At 66.3% G+C, this 17240-nt stretch overlaps 2 protein-coding genes across 3 annotated transcripts in view; both read left to right on the forward strand.

Annotated features, from left to right (window-relative positions):
• The window catches only part of LOC111155985 (chloride voltage-gated channel 7), a 23384-nt gene extending 13444 nt beyond the window's left edge, over positions 1–9940 (forward strand). For both annotated transcript variants that reach the window (XM_022516491.1, XM_022516492.1), the window contains 16 exons: positions 327–420; positions 630–694; positions 1176–1292; positions 1956–2010; positions 2473–2533; positions 2979–3117; positions 3944–4037; positions 5117–5286; positions 6288–6339; positions 6577–6704; positions 6861–6946; positions 7166–7295; positions 7807–7866; positions 7932–8108; positions 8257–8337; positions 8556–9940. In XM_022516491.1, the coding sequence (XP_022372199.1) occupies positions 327–420; positions 630–694; positions 1176–1292; positions 1956–2010; positions 2473–2533; positions 2979–3117; positions 3944–4037; positions 5117–5286; positions 6288–6339; positions 6577–6704; positions 6861–6946; positions 7166–7295; positions 7807–7866; positions 7932–8108; positions 8257–8337; positions 8556–8642 (1596 nt within the window). In that variant the 3' untranslated portion in view covers positions 8643–9940. The remainder of the gene's footprint in view (positions 1–326; positions 421–629; positions 695–1175; positions 1293–1955; positions 2011–2472; positions 2534–2978; positions 3118–3943; positions 4038–5116; positions 5287–6287; positions 6340–6576; positions 6705–6860; positions 6947–7165; positions 7296–7806; positions 7867–7931; positions 8109–8256; positions 8338–8555) is intronic.
• LOC111156287 (coiled-coil domain containing 154) lies at positions 9620–17188 on the forward strand. The gene is made up of 18 exons (XM_022517064.1): positions 9620–9692; positions 10430–10492; positions 10799–11120; positions 11208–11397; positions 11520–11572; positions 11847–11942; positions 12263–12386; positions 13863–13964; positions 14052–14180; positions 14256–14377; positions 14579–14693; positions 14786–14923; positions 15515–15634; positions 15710–15786; positions 16028–16145; positions 16438–16524; positions 16758–16945; positions 17043–17188. The coding sequence occupies exons 1-18, from the start codon at positions 9620–9622 to the stop codon at positions 17167–17169; spliced, it is 2244 nt and encodes a 747-aa protein (XP_022372772.1). The 3' UTR covers positions 17170–17188.
• Positions 17189–17240: the final 52 nt, after the last annotated feature.

Genomic DNA, 17240 nt, shown 5'->3' on the forward strand with positions numbered 1-17240 from the left:
AGCACGTGTCTTCAGCATCTCTTTTGTTTGGTTTTGGCTGGTGTTCCGCGGGGTTCTGAGGCGTCTGATGGGTCTTAGGTGGTCTGTGAAGGTTCCCCGGTGTTGCGAGCCTCCTCCCTTGGCTGTTGGCCCACGAGGGCGCCATTGGTGCTGTGGTGCCACGGCTGTTCTGTGGCCTTCATGAGTCCGCATGGGTGGACCGTCCCGAGAGCCGTCTCCTGTGGGCCCGGTGTCCCTGGCGCTCGCTGACCTTGCTGCGCTCTCAGGGGCGCCTGTGGGGAGGCTGCTGAAGTGTGTCCCCGTGTCCCTGTGTCCCCCTGTTGCAGATCTTTGAGTACTTCCGCAGGGACACAGAGAAGCGGGACTTCGTCTCCGCGGGAGCTGCGGCCGGCGTGTCCGCTGCATTCGGAGCCCCCGTGGGTGAGGAGGGTGGCCCACAGGGGCAAGCTGTGGTCCCTCCCGTGTGGGGGAGGGGTCTTGCTGTTTGCAGACTTTGGGGGAGGAGGAGGGTGCAGGCATGTGGCCCAATAGGCCTGGCGACTGCCTCTGCCTGTCTTGGTGCCCCGGGGTCACGGGCTCCCCTGTGTGTCCTGGGGAGCACATCAGGGCTGGGCTGCTTGCCGTTCCAGGTGGGGTCCTGTTCAGCTTGGAGGAGGGTGCCTCCTTCTGGAACCAGTTCCTGACGTGGAGAATAGTAAGTGCCTGCAGAGGGCCACTCCGTCAGGCGGTGCTGTCACCTGGCCTCCATTCACTCGAGGGACACCTGGCTCTTGGCCCGCGCTGTGGTGCCTTCCCCTGGGGTCTCCAGTCGGCTGTGCCGGGAGCCGTGCTCCTATGGGGCTGCTGTGGCCGACTCTGCCCATCACCCGACCTGAGCTGCTTGCTGTCCTCCCACCTCGTGTGCTCCCCCGTCAGCCGTGGGCCTTGTTCGCACCTTGTCGCCCCCTTCATGGGCCCACCCAGACCCCACCGCACATCTCGTCCCTCAGCTTCGTCATGGCTTGGCCCCAGCACATGCTCGCCCAGCCACGGGGGGCCAGGCACCTCCTGGATGACGGGAGGGGAGGGTCCCCCCCAGCTCCCCAGGCTCTGGCCTTAAGGCCCCGCAGTCTCCCAGCTCCCCCGCCTCGGGCAGGCTTGGCTCTGACGGTGCCCGTGTTCCTCTCTGCCCACAGTTCTTTGCTTCTATGATTTCCACGTTCACCCTGAATTTTGTCCTGAGCATTTACCATGGAAACATATGGGACCTGTCTAGCCCAGGGCTTATCAATTTTGGGAGATTTGACACAGAGGTAATACAGTGTGCTCCCTCTTCGTCTGCTTTCTCTGGCTGGGGTCATGGTCACATACTTGAGGTTCATCCTGAGAGTGTGGGCTTTTGGGGAACAGTCGCTCTCAGCTGCAGGGTTGAGCTCTTGGTTGTAAGTGCTGGGGGCCGGGAGGTGACTTAAGGAAGCTCACAGCTGACCTACCTGTGCAGGTCCAGATGCCTGACACCACTGGGTGCTCTCGGGGCGTCTGGGCGGTCTGCTGAGGCCATGGGCCCAGGGTGATCATACGGCTGTGTCCACGGAGCAAGTGGGTGCTGTGCACTGGGACCCTGCTCCCATGGGCGCCACACATGTGGACACAGCAGAGCCCTCAGGTCACTTGGGGTCACAAGATGTATTCCCGGGGTTCTTCCTCACTTGTGCCCCCCTGACCGCCATTTGGCAAAAGCTCAGGCCATCCCCACCTTGAGGTGGACGAAGACCCGGGCCGGGAGCCCGCAAAAGCCCTTAGAGGGAGCGTGGTGTGCTCGGAAGCGCCGCGCCTCTGTCCTGCTGACCCCTGTAGTCGTGCATGAAAGTGTCAGACGGCCTGTGCGCGGGCAGATCACGGGCCGTGTCCTTGCTCATGTCAGAGTGGGGAGGGCTGGCGATGTTCCCACGGGACGCTCGCTCTCTTCTCTGCAGACAATGGTGTACACGATCCACGAGATTCCCATCTTCATCGCCATGGGCGTAGTGGGTAAGGGCCATCCCACGAAGGAACACTCCTGTCCCCCACACCCAGGTGGGGGCGGGAGACTTCTGGGGGGATCAGAGTGTGTGGTGGGGTCCGGGCCTGCCAGACCACAGACCTGGCTCAGCTTTGACAAGGCCGGAGGGGGCCGTGGCCCCCACAGCCAGGGAACTGTCCTCCCACGTTCTGCCCTGTGCACGTACCCCTGGGAGGGAGCCCACAGCTGGAAGACTGGAGCTTTCCCCCCCGCTGGAGAAGCCCCTCTGTGGGTGCTCCTCTACAGTAGAAAGCTCTGGACAGCACTTCCCACTCTGAAAAACCTACTGTCCCCCGAAGGAAGGCAAAGCCTTTGAGAAATCCACTTGTGCGTGTGCTGGGCTGTGCTGACATACAGCACACAGACGCACAGACCCTGTCCTCCTGTCCTTTCTCCCGTGTCCCTTACACGCCGTCCCCTTCTGGTCCTAGGTGGTATTCTTGGCGCCGTGTTCAATGCCTTGAATTACTGGCTGACAATGTTTCGAATCAGGTGAGAAGCCTCTGTTTTGTGCACCCGGGGCTTTCGAAATGGGCGTGTTGTGGGCCCTGTGCCCGTGGGGTTGCATGGAAGGCCACATGCTGACAGACCTCCTTGTCGGTGGTTCATGTGTCTGGAGGCCTGGGAGGTCCTGAGCCAGGGGACACTCAGGCCTGGAGAGCAGTTCTGGGAGGTTTCGGGTTTCTCGAAATCTTTGGGTGGGCCCTGGGCTTGAGGAGGCACTTCTGCCTTCTTGTTCTCTTGCCCGGACTTAAAATGCTGTCGGGGGCGCCCAGGAGATGACCCAGTGACTGTGTGTGCTGCGTCACCCTGTGTCACCCTGTGTTACCCCATCGTGTTCTGCGACGAGCTCTCCTGAGACACGGGCTCCAGGTGCCACAGCAGCTGTTCGGCTGTGAGCCGTCCTGAGGCCAGTCCATCCTGCTATTTGCTCTAGGTACATCCACCGGCCCTGCCTCCAGGTGATCGAGGCCATGCTGGTGGCCGCAGTCACGGCCACGGTGGCCTTCGTGCTGATTTACTCATCCCGAGACTGCCAGCCCTTGCAGGGGAGCTCCGTGTCCTACCCCCTCCAGGTGGGAGGCCCGGGGCCGGTGGGTGGGTCTGTCGGGTGGGGCGGGGCCAGAGGGTGTCCAGAGCTGAAATCCGGCTCAAGCGGGCTTCCCGGGCCTGCGGGGCATCAGGAGAGCAGAAGTTACGCTGGGCAGGGTCTCCCTGGTCCTCCTCCCAGAGCAGCGTTCCGCCCGGGCCACACGGGGACTTCAGAATGGGGGACGGGGGGGCGGGGTATTGTAGGTGTGGACCCGAGAAGCCCCAGACCCGCACAGACCATGGCCACGGCATGGCCACGGCCCACAGGGATCAGCCCAAGTGTCCGCCACCTGGCAAACTGACCAGCAAAATGGGGTTTGTCCGTAAGTGGGTGTATTTGGCCATGGAAGGAGCCGAAGCTCTGATATGCCAGCCTGTGGCTGAAGCTCGGAAGCACGTGGACACAGGCCAAACGGAATGGCCCAAGTGCGTGTGATGCTCTGTGTGCGAGACGCCCAGAACCGGCAAAGCCACGGAGGCCGGGCAGATGTCTGGTGGCCAGGGCTTGGGGGGACCTAGGGGTCACAGAACCTGCCCCGCTCAGCCTGAGAGGGCTCAGCCCGCCGGCTCCAGGGCTCAGGTGCCGGCTGCGGAGCCCCAGATACCCCACGTGCCCCAGCGACAGACTCCCTGTCCGGCCAGGCTCCTGTGGACTGGCCCCGCAGTCTGGACCTGCCTCTGGAGCCCTCACCGTCCCTGGGCCTGGCTCTTGGCGTCCTGCCTCTCCAAGGCCACGACCTGACCCAGCCGTCACATCGTGGACGTCTGGACCAGTCCGCCCACCGGCTGTTCTCTCTCCCGACCTTGCAGCTCTTCTGTGCAGACGGCGAGTACAACTCCATGGCCGCCGCCTTCTTCAATACCCCGGAGAAGAGCGTGGTCAGCCTCTTCCATGACCCCCCAGGTGCGTGCCTGAGCTCCATGCCATCAGCCACACGGGGGGTCTTGGCCCCTCCAGCCTGGTCTGAGACCGACGCGCAGTCCCTGGGCCTGAGGGTTCCCTTCCAGCCAGTGTGCCCCAAGGGCAGAGGTCGGCACCCTTGCCGCAGTGGCGGGCGCACTGGCAAAGGGGGGTGGGAGCTCAGGGGTGGGCCAGACCCTTCCTCTCCTAGAGGGCAGCTGCTGTCTCCGTCGGTGACGGTGTTCCTGTCTCCCACTGTGTTTCCCTCTGGGAGCTGCTTGCACGGGGCGGCCTCCAGCCTGGTGACACTGGCCACTGCGTCTCCTTTCTAAGTGACCTCCACCCCAACCATGAGGCTCAGGCTCACGCTCCCCCGACTGAGCTGGGCACGTGCCCCCAGCTGCACTCATATTTAATTAAAAAAAACAGGTTGTCGAGCGTAGAGCGCTCCTTTTCAGCGCGCGCCTGCCATGGTGCTGATGTGTGCAGTGGCTCGCCTCCGCGCATGGCACCAGGCTACTGTGTGCACCTGTGGAAGCCAGCAGGTGGTCATTCTGTGACATCATTTCGCCTTTCCCGTTTGGGGCTCTTTTAGGCCATCTCTAATTGCTCCCTGTTGTGAACAGGGTCACTGAGAACTTTCTGGTTTGTCTCTATACACGCGCAGTAGGTCCATGCAATTTAGCGGGAAGGTTTAAACACGGGGTGAGGCTGAGCCCTTGGTGTTCTGGGCCAGGCTGTTGGGCGGACAGCAGTCTCCTGGACTGGTTGGTCCCAGGCTTGGGTGGGTTTCTTTCGGCGTCTGGAAGTGTCTGCTCCAGATTGATGCCTGGCGGTCCCCCTCCCCTGGTGTCCAAGGGTCCACACGTCCTTCCCTCAGCCTCAGGTCGGCTTCCTGCTGGCCGCACCAGCCCCACCTGCCAGGCCACCGTCCTCCTGCCTCGGGGACTAGACCTCCAAGATTCGCACTGTGGCCCCTGAGGATGGGGCTACTTGGGGGCAGCGGACTGGGCAGCTGGGCCAGGTGGCCGTGTTCCAGGTGAATCCACGTGGCAGGTCCTAGCCAGACCCTTCTCCCCTAGGCTCCTACAACCCCATGACGCTCGGCCTTTTCACGCTGGTCTACTTCTTCCTGGCCTGCTGGACCTACGGGCTGACGGTGTCCGCCGGTGTCTTCATCCCATCCCTGCTCATCGGGGCCGCCTGGGGCCGGCTCTTTGGCATTTCCCTGTCCTACGTTACAGGGGCTGCAGTGAGTGTGGGCTTCTCCGCGCTTCAGGCCTGGGATCCAGGGCTTTCCGTGCAAGGGGACAGGTGCATCTGAGCCCCTGGTCATTCGGCGTGGCCTCGAGTTTTCTGGCTGCTGGCGTTTGACCGAGACTGCCATCTGCAGACGTGGTGCCAGAAGCTTGGACCGGGGAGATGCTCAGTGTGACTTGAGTGTGTGACCCAGGCGCATGTGCCTGGCCCCTGGGGACTAGCCTTTCTTTTTGTGTATCTTCCTTTCTCACTTCAGTCTTTGAAATAAGATTTCTAAAACCATTCGAGGAGCCAGGGTGGATCCCCGTCGTCCGCCTGCTCCCTTTTCTAGGTCTCGCCATGCCTGTGTCACGTTTCCTCCCAGGCGTGGCTCCGATTTTCCTTTCTCAGTTGAGGGGTGATTCACGTACTGTCAGGCCTCCTGCCGTGGAAGCGTGCAGCTCGGGGGCTCTCCCTGTGCGATGGTGGTCTGTGTCACGTGTCTAGTGTCACGCCTGTGTGCCTGGTGCAGTCACTGCCGTACCCCAGCCCCCGCAGCCACATGCCCGCCTTCTGTCTCTGCGGGTTTGCCTGTCAAGGGCGTTTCCTGAGTGGAGTTGCACAGCGTGGCCCGTGTGTGGCTTCACTGCTGCTGGTCCACACTGGGCTCTCTCTGCACACGGGGACACTGCCGGCCTTCCTGCACGCACCTGCCCTGCTTCCCTCCTTGGCACATGGAACGCGGGCTCCTGCCGTAGCTGCCGAGTTGTCCCGTATGTGCGTGTGGCCCAGATCCTTCAGGGCCTCCTGAGCGGGGTACCCCCCAGGGGGTTTCCAGGCTTCTGTTGCCGTAGATGCTATACCGCAGACCACATTACGTGTGTGTGGACTGTAGGAGTTTCTTCTAGGGTTGGTGTTGCTGGGCCCAGGGCCCGCCGCAGGGGAGTCACGTATCTCAGTGGGCTTGAGAAGGGGGCTGCCATCCCTCCGACAGCTCCTCTGTCATCCCCGCAGATCTGGGCAGACCCTGGCAAATATGCCCTCATGGGAGCAGCTGCCCAGCTGGGTGAGTCCTGGCCGCCCCGTGGGTGTCCCAAGGTCAGGAGGGGGCGCCTTCTCCTTGGGGAACGGAGGGCCATGAGTCCACCCCATGGCATGCAGGGTCGCTGTCCCCACTCTGCAGCCTGCAGGGCCAGATCACCGGGGCGAGTGGGTGGGGCACCGGCATGGACACTGGGAGACAAGGGGGGTTGCACGGAGCGGCACTGTGGCTGCAGCCTCCCCTGATGACCTCCCTGGGCAGGTGGGATTGTGAGGATGACCCTCAGCCTGACTGTCATCATGATGGAGGCCACCAGCAACGTGACGTACGGCTTCCCCATCATGCTGGTCCTGATGACGGCCAAGATCGTGGGCGACATCTTCATCGAGGTGCGGCTTGTGGGAGGAGGGCTGCCTGCCTCGTCTCCTGCCCTGTGCGCCCCCGCCCGCCCCCAGCGGGGAGCCTGAGACTGGGGGCTGGGAGGCAGGCAGCGGAGGGGTGGGAGGGGCCCTCTGCGTGTCTCAGCGCCGCCCGCCCCCCCTCAGGGCCTGTACGACATGCACATCCAGCTGCAGAGTGTGCCTTTCCTGCACTGGGAGGCCCCCGTCACCTCTCACTCGCTCACCGCCAGGTATGGCCGGTGGGGGTCAGGGGACAGCAGACGCTCCTGGGAGGTTGGGGAGGGCGCGCCGATGTCTGGATGTCCGGGGGGCGGCGGGCCCCCTGGCTCCTCGTGCCCGGTTTCCTGTGTCTGGCGGCTTCCTGCCTGTCGAGCCTCCGTCTGGGCGAGGAGAGGGTATTCGTCACGTGGTCACTTGGCGGCGAGGCCACAGCAGACGCTCTTGCCCAGGGAGGTGATGAGCACACCGGTCACCTGCCTGCGGAGGAGGGAGAAGGTGGGCGTCATCGTGGACATTCTCAGCAACACCGCGTCCAATCATAACGGGTTTCCCGTGGTGGAGTTTGCTGGCGACAACCAGGTACCTGGGGCCCCGGGTGCGGGCGGCTATCCGGCCCATACGCGTGCGTGGCCTCAGCCATGGCGCATGAAGTGGAAACCCCGTGTGGGCCCATGGAGCTCACGTCCACCAGCTGCAAAGGAATGGGGTCCTGCGGGCAGGAGGCGGCGGCCTCGGGGCTGCTGACCGCCGGTCAGGGCTGCCGGCGCCCACCCATCCCGGGGTCTGACTCCACGCTGTGCTGTCAGCCAGGGCGTCGGGGCGGTGACCTGTGTCGGGAGCGGTGCGGACGGATGTGGTGCGGGTGGCGGGGTGCGTCTCCCCACGGCCTCTTGCTGCCCCGGCCTCTGGGCAGCGATGAGCAAGTGCGGGCGAAGTGCCCGCGGCGGGCCGGCTCCAGAGCTGGCGGCCACGCGTCGAGGGGAGCCCAGTGGGGTTTCCCGCAGTGGATGTCTGCGGTCACGGCAGGGAGCCCCCGTGGCTGGAAGGGTCTCGGTCTCGGGCTCCTCATGGACGAGGTCTCTTCCCACAGCCGGCCCGGCTGCAGGGCTTGATCCTGCGCTCCCAGCTCATCGTCCTCCTGAAGCACAAGGTAGCTGCCGGCCACCCGGGGAGGGGGGGCCGGGGGGCCACACACTCTGACGCCCGCCGCTGCAGGTGTTCGTGGAGCGCTCCAGCATGGGCCTGGTGCGCCGGCGGCTGAGGCTGAAGGACTTCCGAGATGCCTACCCGCGCTTCCCACCCATCCAGTCCATCCACGTGTCGCAGGACGAGCGCGAGTGCACCATGGACCTCTCGGAGTTCATGAACCCCTCCCCCTACACGGTGCCGCAGGTGCTGCCGCGGGTCGTGGCTTGGGCGGGTGGCTGTGGGGCAGGGGCGGGGGAGGGGGCCACCAGCGGCCCCGGGCTCGGTCGGAGGCACCGCCCTTCTCGGATGGTCCCGGCGGGGGCGCTCAGCGGCGTGCCTGCCCCCTTTGCAGGACGCGTCTCTCCCGCGCGTGTTCAAGCTGTTCCGGGCCCTCGGCCTCCGGCACCTGGTGGTGGTGGACAACTGTAACCAGGTGAGCGGCCGCGGTGCCCTGGCCGCCCTGGCCGCGTGGTCGCGGACCCGCTCTCAGCCCTTGGCCCGGGCGCGGGGCGCAAGGCTCAGTACCCAGACCGGCCGGGTGTCCGACCTTGGGGCTCCCCCTCGTGGTGCTGCCCCCTGCAGGGCATGGGGCAGGGTTTCCACAACAGCAAGAGGCCGCTGCCAGCCCCTGCCCCGGCTTTGCTCCCACAGGTGGTCGGACTAGTGACCAGGAAGGACCTGGCCAGGTACCGCCTCGGGAGGGGGGGCCTGGAGGAGCTGGCCCTGGCCCAGACGTGAGCCCTGCCCCCCCCCGCGCCCCCTCGCTCCCTGGGGCAGTGGTGGATGTGGCATCCCCCAGTGCTCGGGGCACGCGTGTGTCTGTGTGTCTGTGCGCGTGTGAGACGGTGGGCGGGCCCCTTGCTGCTGCCGCGCCGTCTGCTCCTCTGCAGGCTGGCTCGGGAGGACACGCTGTCTGCACTTCACCGGCTGGGGCCTGGGGGACACGCAGCTGCCGCAGAGGCCCGAGGCCTTGTCCCTTCCACTCCGTCTGTGCCCTTGAGGTGATGGGGCTGCACCTGGAGGCAGGCGCCCTGGGGAGCAGACGCGGCAGCAGGCTCTAAAGGGAGGCCAGCTGTTTCGCAGACTTACCACGAAGCCCTCTGGGGTCTTGGCAGGAGAGAGCTGAGAACCATCCGTGGGTCTGAACGGCTCCGTCACCCGGACGTCCAGACTGACGGCTGTCGCTGGTGTGCACCGAGAGACTGGCACGTCTGAGGGGGGCGGCTCCCACTGGCCTTCAAGGACCCTTGGCCCAGGGCCACCTTTTGGGGCAGCTCTGGTCCCGGTCCTGGGCCAGGTGGGCTCTGGAATGGGCCGGCGGGCCTGGAGCAAGGATACTCTGCTTCTCCTGTGTCCCCAGGACCCCAGGGAACTCTTTCTGGAGGTGATTCCTTGGCCTGCTTCTGAGACAAGGCTACCCGCCTGCCGCTGTGGCAGAGCCTGGGGGCGGGGGGCAGCTGTCCGTCTTGGTTTGGGCCCCTTTCGAGGGAGTGGGGCCTTCAAAAGCCAGTCCCTTCCTGGCAGGAGCCCTCTGGGGGACACAGGGTGACGAACGTTGGGGGGCTCTGGAAGGGAGAAATAAAAGAATCCTATCCTGACGGCCAGCGCCGGCTCCCTGGTTCCTGTCCAGCACACGCCACGGTCCAGCAGTCGGGGCTTCGCTGGCCGCTGAGCGGGGGCATCCGGGACGGGGCCACCTTGACCCCCCGGAGGGGATGGAGGCAGTTGTGGCAGATGCTTGTCTGTGGGTCATCTTAGCGCTGGACTCTGCACCCCCGGGGGCCCTCGGTCCGGGTGCTGTTCTGAGCTGGGGGGTGTAGAAAGGCCCCCCAGACCAGGGCTGACTTTGGAGTAGTTGCCTTGTCCTGGGGAAGGCCGGGTCCGCCCTCGGTGAGCGAGCCTGGCTCACTGGGCGCAGGGATCAGGTCCACGCTGGCCTGACCTGGGGTGGGAAAGCAGGGATGTAGTGGTTCATGGTGATGACATTTGAGCCAGCCACAGGGTCCCTGCGGGGGAAATAAAACACTGGAAACTTGCACCTGTCTCTGTTCGCTTTCTGACTGTGGCCGCAAGGAACCTGGAGGCACCGTGCAGCCCACGCCTGTGGCCTGCACCCTCCCCCGGCTCCGGGGCCGCCCTGGCTGTGTGCCCTCCCGCCAGCCGGCCGTGAGCACCTGCGCGTCTCTCCCACCTAGGCACCCGGTTCTCCCAGCCCTGTCTTCTGGGCCAGCGACCGCTGCCCACGCCGGCTGGCTCAGCGGTGCTCCTCAGATCTTTCTGGCAACAGGCAGTTGGGGCCGTGGGGGGCCGGCAGGGTCGAGGGCCCAAGTTCCATCGGCAGTTGGCCCACGAAGTCACGAGGTTCTGGCGAGAGAAGGATGTTTCCAGAAGAGCACCTGCCGCTTGTCTGCCGCACTGTTGTCCTGGAAGGAGCAACGTGAGGGCAGGCGCGCCCTCTTGACACCCCACGCGCCCCCCCCAAGGCCCCAGAGCCTTCCAGCCCCACCTGCCCTTCCTCCCTCCAGCCGCCTTGGTGTGGGGCTCTCGTCAGCCGTGGGTGCTCTGGCCAGTGGCTGAAGCCGTACCAGGTGAGCCTGGTGCCAGCAGGGGCCAAGCCGGGAGACCGGTCCAGGGAAGGGCCTGTGCGGGGGTGCAGTGTGGGCCTCCCGGGGCGGCTCTGTTTCCTGACTCCTCAAGGAGCCATACTGCCCCGGGGGCTCGCTCTGGCGCAGAGCAGGCAGGACACAGTGCTGTTTCTGCTTCCTGGTGCTGTGTGTTCTCAGGCGGGAGTCTGGGCCTCTCTGAGCATGAGCTCCCTGTTGCGGGGGAGCAAGAGCTGAGCTCCTGCCCCCCCGGGGCCAGGCTGTGTGACTCAGCTGACGGGCCAAGTTGAGCCCAGTCGACACGCTCAGCCAATCACTGCAGTGACTTTGGTCCCCGTCATCCTGAGCCCCACCTGGGAGCCAGTACCCATCAGCCCGGGAGCCACCTTCTTGCAGAGCTGGCTGCTAGTACCCCGTCATCAGGGGCTTCACCCCCCTCCCAGACGAGCACTGTCACCCTGGGGGGCCTGGGGCTCTGCCTGGAGGAAGGACTGGCCAGCCCTGAGCTCTTGAGTCTGGAGGAGATGGGGAGGTATGAGTCCAGCCCCCTGGCATCTGCCACCTCCCTCCCGGAGCGGGACTCCCCCAAGCGCTGGACGCAGCCGGAGCAGTGGTGAGCCTGGGCAGGGCTGGGGCGGGACAGCTGGGCCGTCCCCCCGGCAGGCGGAGCCCGACTCAGCCTGCTCCTCACCCCGGCCAGGGTGGCCGACCTACAGGCGGAGGTGGCGTCCCTGCGGGGACACAAGGAGCGCTGCGAGCGAGCTGTACTGAGTCTGCTGCGGGAGATGCTGCAGCTCCGGGCCTGCGTGCAGCTGCAGGACGCCGAGCTCAAGAGGCTGCGGCAGGACCTGCGGCCGGTGGCTCAGGCCCCCGAGAAGGAGGCCCTCGAGGTGAGCTGCCGCTGTGCCCGTCCAGAGGCGAGCTCCCCTGCTCCCGGGACCCCCGCACCCAGCTTGGGCCCCCGTCTGTGCCAGCTGGGCCGCGAGGCTTAGCCTCCCCTTCCTCCTCGCAGTTCCCCAGCCCCCAGAACCAGAACCAGAACCAGATGCAGGCCCTGGACAAGAGGTACCCCCCACCCGGCGGTGCAGGCCTAACTGGGAGGGCCGGGGGCCTGGGGAAGGCGGCGGCTGGGGCGGGACCCCAGGGCATCTGCCTGTCCCTCCTCCTTGTCTTGCTCAGGGAAGCCGTGCCAACTGCGGCCCTATTCGGAGGTCTGGCTTTGCGTGACCCTGGCGGGGGGCCTGCAGCTAGGGCCCCTGGGCCAGGACCCTGACTCCCCAGAGGCAGCGGGGAGGGCAGGCCGGGCAGGCCCCAGGCCTAAACGGCTCTTGTGTGTCAGGCTGGTGGAGGTGCGGGAGGCCCTGACCCAGATCCGGAGGAAGCAGGCACTGCAGGACAGTGAGCGGAAGGACACCGAGCAGGAGGCCAACGTCAGGTGGGCACCGCCGGCCTCCCTCGGGAGGGGCTGGCTCAGGACCCACCCTGTGTGGTCACCGGGAATGGAGGCGAGAGCCCACACGCCCTACATCCTCCCCCATCCAGTCGCGCTAGCCCAGGCCGCTCTGGGCTCCCCACCTGGGGCCACGGAAGTCCATGTCTTGCCCTTGTCTCTGATTGCTCAGGCGGGGTTACCCCACCTGCCTCGCCGGCCTGTAGGTCAGCCTGGCCCCCCCAGCGGCAGACCTGGGCCCAGGAAGCGTTCACAGTGTCTCAGGGCCCCGGTGGGGCGGATGGGACCTGCGGCCATTGTCCTAGGCTGGCGGAGCTGGCCGGGAAGCTGGAGCGGGAGGAGCAGTTCCGGGAAGCGGCCTGCAGCGCCCTGCAGAGGAGCCAGGAGGACACCAGCCACAGGGTGGACCATGAGGTGGCCCAGATGCAGGTACCGGGAGGGAAGCTGGGCCCGGGGCCACCGGGCGAGCCGTCCTTCCGGGCCATGTGGTGCAGCCCGGGGGGTGCTCCCGAGCACCTGCGCCGTCCAGTCTGTGGCCACCAGCCGCAGGGGTCTCTGTCTGCAGGGAGCCGGCGTTTCAGCTCCCTCCGTCCCACGAGCCACGCGTCAGGGACCCCGCGGCCGTGGGACCCGTGGCCCACGGCTGCTGATGTGGGCAGAGCCAAAATGGAGCTCGTCTGTCAGCACAGCCGTTCGCTCCGTGGCGGCATCTCCGTACCTGGTCCTTGCCCCCCGTCCTGTGACCGGGCCCAGATCTGGAGACAGAACAGCGTAGGCCTGCAGCCCCTTTCTCAGCCGCTCCTGGGGCAGCCCCACCCCCGGGCTGCCGCAGGATCCCCTCCCACTAGAGACGCAGCCTCTTCAGCTCTGCAAACAGAGCCCGGGGGCCACGGCGCCCGCCCAGCGTGCCCAGCTGCTGCCCACATAGCTCGGCTGCCCAGCTTCGGTGACCTTCCCCTTGCCACTGCCCTTTTGGGGAGCTCATGTCTTGGCTCCATCGAGACACTGTGCTCTGCTGGGACCGGGAGCTCCCAAAGGCCCCAAGCCCAGGGATTCCTGGTGCTCCAGGCACGGGCAGGGAGCACGGCCGTCCCGCACTGCCCTCTAGGCCGGGGTCAGCAGGCCGTGACCACCACCGGTGTTCGCCAAGCTGGATCGGCACGCGGCCCCACCCATTTGTTTAGTCCGACTCATTTCTGGGTTTGCCCTGGAACCCTGGGCACAGACCCCGCGTCCTTGGGCTCCTTACAGAAACGGCCCGCCGACCCCCGCCACAGAGCACCCTGCGTGTGAGGGGCTGGCAGGTGCTCAGGGTGCACCCCCCCCGTGGCTGTGGGGGCTGGGGCCCCGGCGTTGACACCACAGCTCAGACACACTCCAATCCTTGATGCGGTAGGAAGGGGAGGAGAAGGAGGGGCTGCTGGGCCTGGGGGCTGAGGATGATGTGTGTGCACGCACCCATGTGTGGGTCTGTGCGCACGTTTGTGCACGCGTGAGTGCGTGGGCGCTCTTGGGCACGCCGCTGCCCTGATGGAGGCTCCCACTCAGGATGCAGTGTGGCAGCTCTGCCATCTGCCCAGGGCGGCGTCCGTGGTTGCCGGGAGTACCAGCCGTGTTCTGGGTCCCCACAAGCTTGACCTGTGGGCCCGTCACAGCCCCTGTGCCTGGCCCTTGGGGAGGACATGTGGGCCTTGCCTTCCTAAGGAGGGTGTGGCGGGCCCTGTGCTGCGAAGCTCAGGGCATTAGGGGACACGGCCTGGGGTCCTCCGTAACTGACACAGTCGGGCCAGGAAACAGAGCGGTCCGAGCTCACCTGGGGCTGGGGGGGGGGGGGCGGGCAGGGCAGGGGCTGGACGAGGCCAGGAGGATGGTCGGACCCCACAGCTACTGCACTGACTCCCACAGGCCCAGGTGACCAAGCTCGGCGAGGAGATGAGCCTCCGCTTCCTCAAGAGGGAGGCCAAGCTGTGTGGTTTCCTGCAGAAGAGCTTCCTGGCCCTGGAGAAGGTGGGGGCTGTGGGCCTGCGGCTGGGCCGTGCCCCCCACCCCCACACCCTCTTTGCTCACAGCAGGTGGGGGCTGGTTTCCCCACAGAGAATGAAGGCCTCAGAGAGCACCCGGCTGAAGGCAGAGAGCAGCCTGCGGGGAGAGCTGGACGGCCGGTGGCAGAGGCTCCAGGAGCTGGCCGAGGAGCGCGTGCGGGCCCTGCAAGGGCAGCACGAGGTGGGCAGCCCAGGGCTGGGGGCAGCGGCTGCGGGGGCGGCGGGGGGCTCAGGCCTGCCTCTCCCCCCTCAGCAGGAAGAAAGCCGCCTCCTGGAGCAGTGCCGGGGCCTGGACCAAGCCGTGATCCAGCTGACCAAGTTCGTGCGGCAGAACCAGATGTCGCTGAACCGGATCCTCCTGGCCGAGCAGAAGGCCTGGTGGGTGTCCCCGGCACCCAGCACCCTGGGACAGGGGCTCCCGTCCGCCCCGCGGAGGACTCTGCACGCACCATTGGACGCAGCCCCATCCGGGGGGCTCCCTGGTCATTCTCCATCCCCCGCTCCCCGGGGTTCTCCCGGATGGTTCCGGAGCTGGCCCGGCCCAGCTGAGGGACAGTCTGTGTCGGCACCAACCCCCAGGGACAGCAAGGGGCACCTGGAGGAGACCCAGGCCGGGGAGCTGGCTGCCTTCCTGCAGGAGAGCCTGGAGGCCGGCCAGCTGGCCCGACAGGAGGCCCACAGTGCACTGGAGCTGGTGAGGGCGGCAGGGGCCAGGTCCACGACCCCAGGGGCCCCTGCCGCCCCAGGCACCCCCTCTCAGCCCACTCTCCCCTGCCCACCCTGCAGCTTCGAGAGAAGAGCCAGGCTCTGGAGGTGTCGCTGGCCGAGCTGGGGAAGCAGGTGAAGGACCTGAGCGACCATTTCATGGCCCTGAGCTGGAGACTGGACCTGCAGGACAGGATGCTGAGCCTGCAGCTGAGCAAGGTGAGCACGGCGGGCCCACTGGGGCCCCAGCACGCAGTGGCTTCCATGGCAGGGCCGCGAGCCCTCGCCCGTGGGCTCTTTCCTCTTCCTCGTCACGACATCATCGACACACAGTCCCCACGCCGTGCGGTCCACCCTCGCGAGACCCGGGGTGTGGCGGCTCCTTGTGGATCCAGGGCTGACCAGCTGTCCTGTTCCCGCAGAGGAAGCCCCACGCGGCGAGCAGCCCCCACACCCGCGGCCCCCGGCGACCCCCGACCTGCCACTGGCCTGTGGGGATTCGCCCGTTCTGGACGTTGCCTACAAAGGCTCGCGCATGGCGCGTGCCCAGTCTGTGTGTTGTTCTGATGGACCCTGGGGGTCACCCCCTCCCGCACTTGGGGGCGGCCATCTGTCCCCATCTCTGCTGACTCCGGGTGGGTGGGGGCCAAGCCAGGCCTCCCTGCGGACATGGTTCCACTCAGCCTGGACTACCCAGGTGGCCAGAGAGCTGTCTGTCCCCATTGGCTCCAGGGGCCCTGTCGATCTGTCTGTCCCCCTTCATCGCCCTCTGTCCCCCAGCTCTGGCCCTCACTGGTATCTGGGTTCCAGGCAAAGAGAGAGTGGGAAGGCTTGGAGCAGAGATCGCAGGAGGGCCTGGCCCAGTGTCAGAAGGAGGCCGAGGCACAGCTGAGGGAGCTGCGGGAGCGAGTGGACAGCCTGCCCCGCCAGGTGGGTGAGGGCCAGGGGTCGGCTCCCCAGCCCACCAGGCTCCTGGGCTGCCCACCCACCCTGCGTGCGTTGCAGATAGAGGTCGTCTCCGACAAGTGCGTCCTGCACAAGAGTGACTCGGACCTCAAGATCTCAGCGGAGGGGAGAGCCAGGTGAGACCACGTCCGCCAGACGGCAGGAGGGAAGCTGCGGCTCCCCCAGCTCTGGGCTCGGCCCCTGCCTGGGGCAGCCCGCACAATCCTCGAGTTTTGCCGTCCATCACCTGCCGGCGACCCCCCAGGTCCCACTGGAGAGGTGGCAAAGTGGAGCACGCACCCCCCCACCCCTGCCCTCCCCCTCCCCCTCCCCCTCCCCCTGCCCCGGGCCACCCCCCAGAGCCTCCTGTTCTGACAGAGAGTTCGAGGTCGGGGCCGTGCGGCAGGAACTGGCCACTCTGCTCTCGTCCGTGCAGCTGCTCAGGGAGGGCAACCCCAGGCGGAAGATTGCCGAGATCCAGGGCAAGCTGGCCACGGTACCCCGGGGACCCCCACGCCCATCCCGCTCAGCAGAGGGGGCCCCGGGACGCCCCAGATCCCAGACACCCTGAGGTCCAGTGGCTCACGGAGCCAGCGTGCAGTGGGGCACCTGTCTGGCACCTCACATGCCGGGGTGTCATCATGGCGAAAGGAGCTGGCCTGAGTGCTGGCCAGGGCCACCGGGTCACCCCCAGGGGCCTGGACCCTGCCGCAGGGGCCTGGGGTGGGGGCTGCCCTCACGCGGGCCAGCGCACCACGACCGGGCCGACGAGCAGGGGTCACGTTCAGTTCCAGAACCAGATAATGAAACTGGAAAACAGCTTGCAGGACAATAAGACCATCCAGAACCTCAAGTTTAATACAGAAACTAAGCTGGTGCGAGGTGGTCCCTGCACTTGGGGGGAGCTCCTGGCCCCCTACCCCTCCCTGCCGGGTCCCTGGTTCTGTGGGCGTTCCCATGCCCGTATGTCTGTGTGCCTGGCCCAAGCAGGGTTTTCTGGTAGATAAGTCCCTGTTTTGTCAGAGAGAAATCCAGGGCTGTCCCGTCCCCTTCGGGCTGAATGCCTGGGTTCCTGCAGCAGCCGCTCCTCACGCGCCCTTGTCTGCAGCGCATGGAGGAGACGGCCAGCCTGCGTGAGAGCATCCTGCGTCTACGGAGCGAGGAGGGCCCCTGGGCCCTGACGCTGGGCAGCAGAAGGGTCCTCGTGGCCCTGGGGAAGCAGCAGTCCTTCGTCAAAGACACAGCCGCTGGAGAGGTGGTCCCTGTGAACCGCTGGGGCGTGTATCAGGCCGTGAGGTGGGCCATGGGGAGCCGCTGTCTGGAGACTCCTCGGGTCTGGGGTGGTCCTGGGAGGCCCCAAGGCCAGTGGGCCTGAACCGCGTTTTCCGGGCAGGTGGCTGCAGTGGAAGGCGGTCCTCCTGAACCTGGTGGCCCAACGGAGGCCAAGCGCGTTCCTGGAGAAGTCCTTCCACCAGGAGCCTGCCCGCCAGCTCATGTCCTTGCCCCTTGCCCAGAAATAAATGTGCCAGCTCCCGTGGACCTGAGTCTGGAGCTCCTTCCCAGGAGCATCCGTTCCCCTGCCTGAGGCCCA

This window comes from Enhydra lutris, unplaced genomic scaffold (genome assembly GCF_002288905.1).
Source record: "Enhydra lutris kenyoni isolate GAN:26980312 unplaced genomic scaffold, ASM228890v2 scaffoldscaffold45, whole genome shotgun sequence".
NCBI classification, from domain to species: Eukaryota; Metazoa; Chordata; class Mammalia; order Carnivora; family Mustelidae; genus Enhydra; species Enhydra lutris.

What these genes read in the sequence shown, in the direction of transcription:
- LOC111156287 (XM_022517064.1), top strand. Translation starts at nt 9,620, where the DNA reads ATGGAGGCAGTTGTGGCAGATGCTTGTCTGTGGGTCATCTTAGCGCTG. An exon ending in GAGCAGGAGGCCAACGTCAG is followed by an intron (nt 11,943 to 12,262) that starts GTGGGCACCGCC and finishes CCATTGTCCTAG; the next exon opens with GCTGGCGGAGCTGGCCGGGA. An exon ending in TGGACAGCCTGCCCCGCCAG is followed by an intron (nt 15,635 to 15,709) that starts GTGGGTGAGGGC and finishes CGTGCGTTGCAG; the next exon opens with ATAGAGGTCGTCTCCGACAA.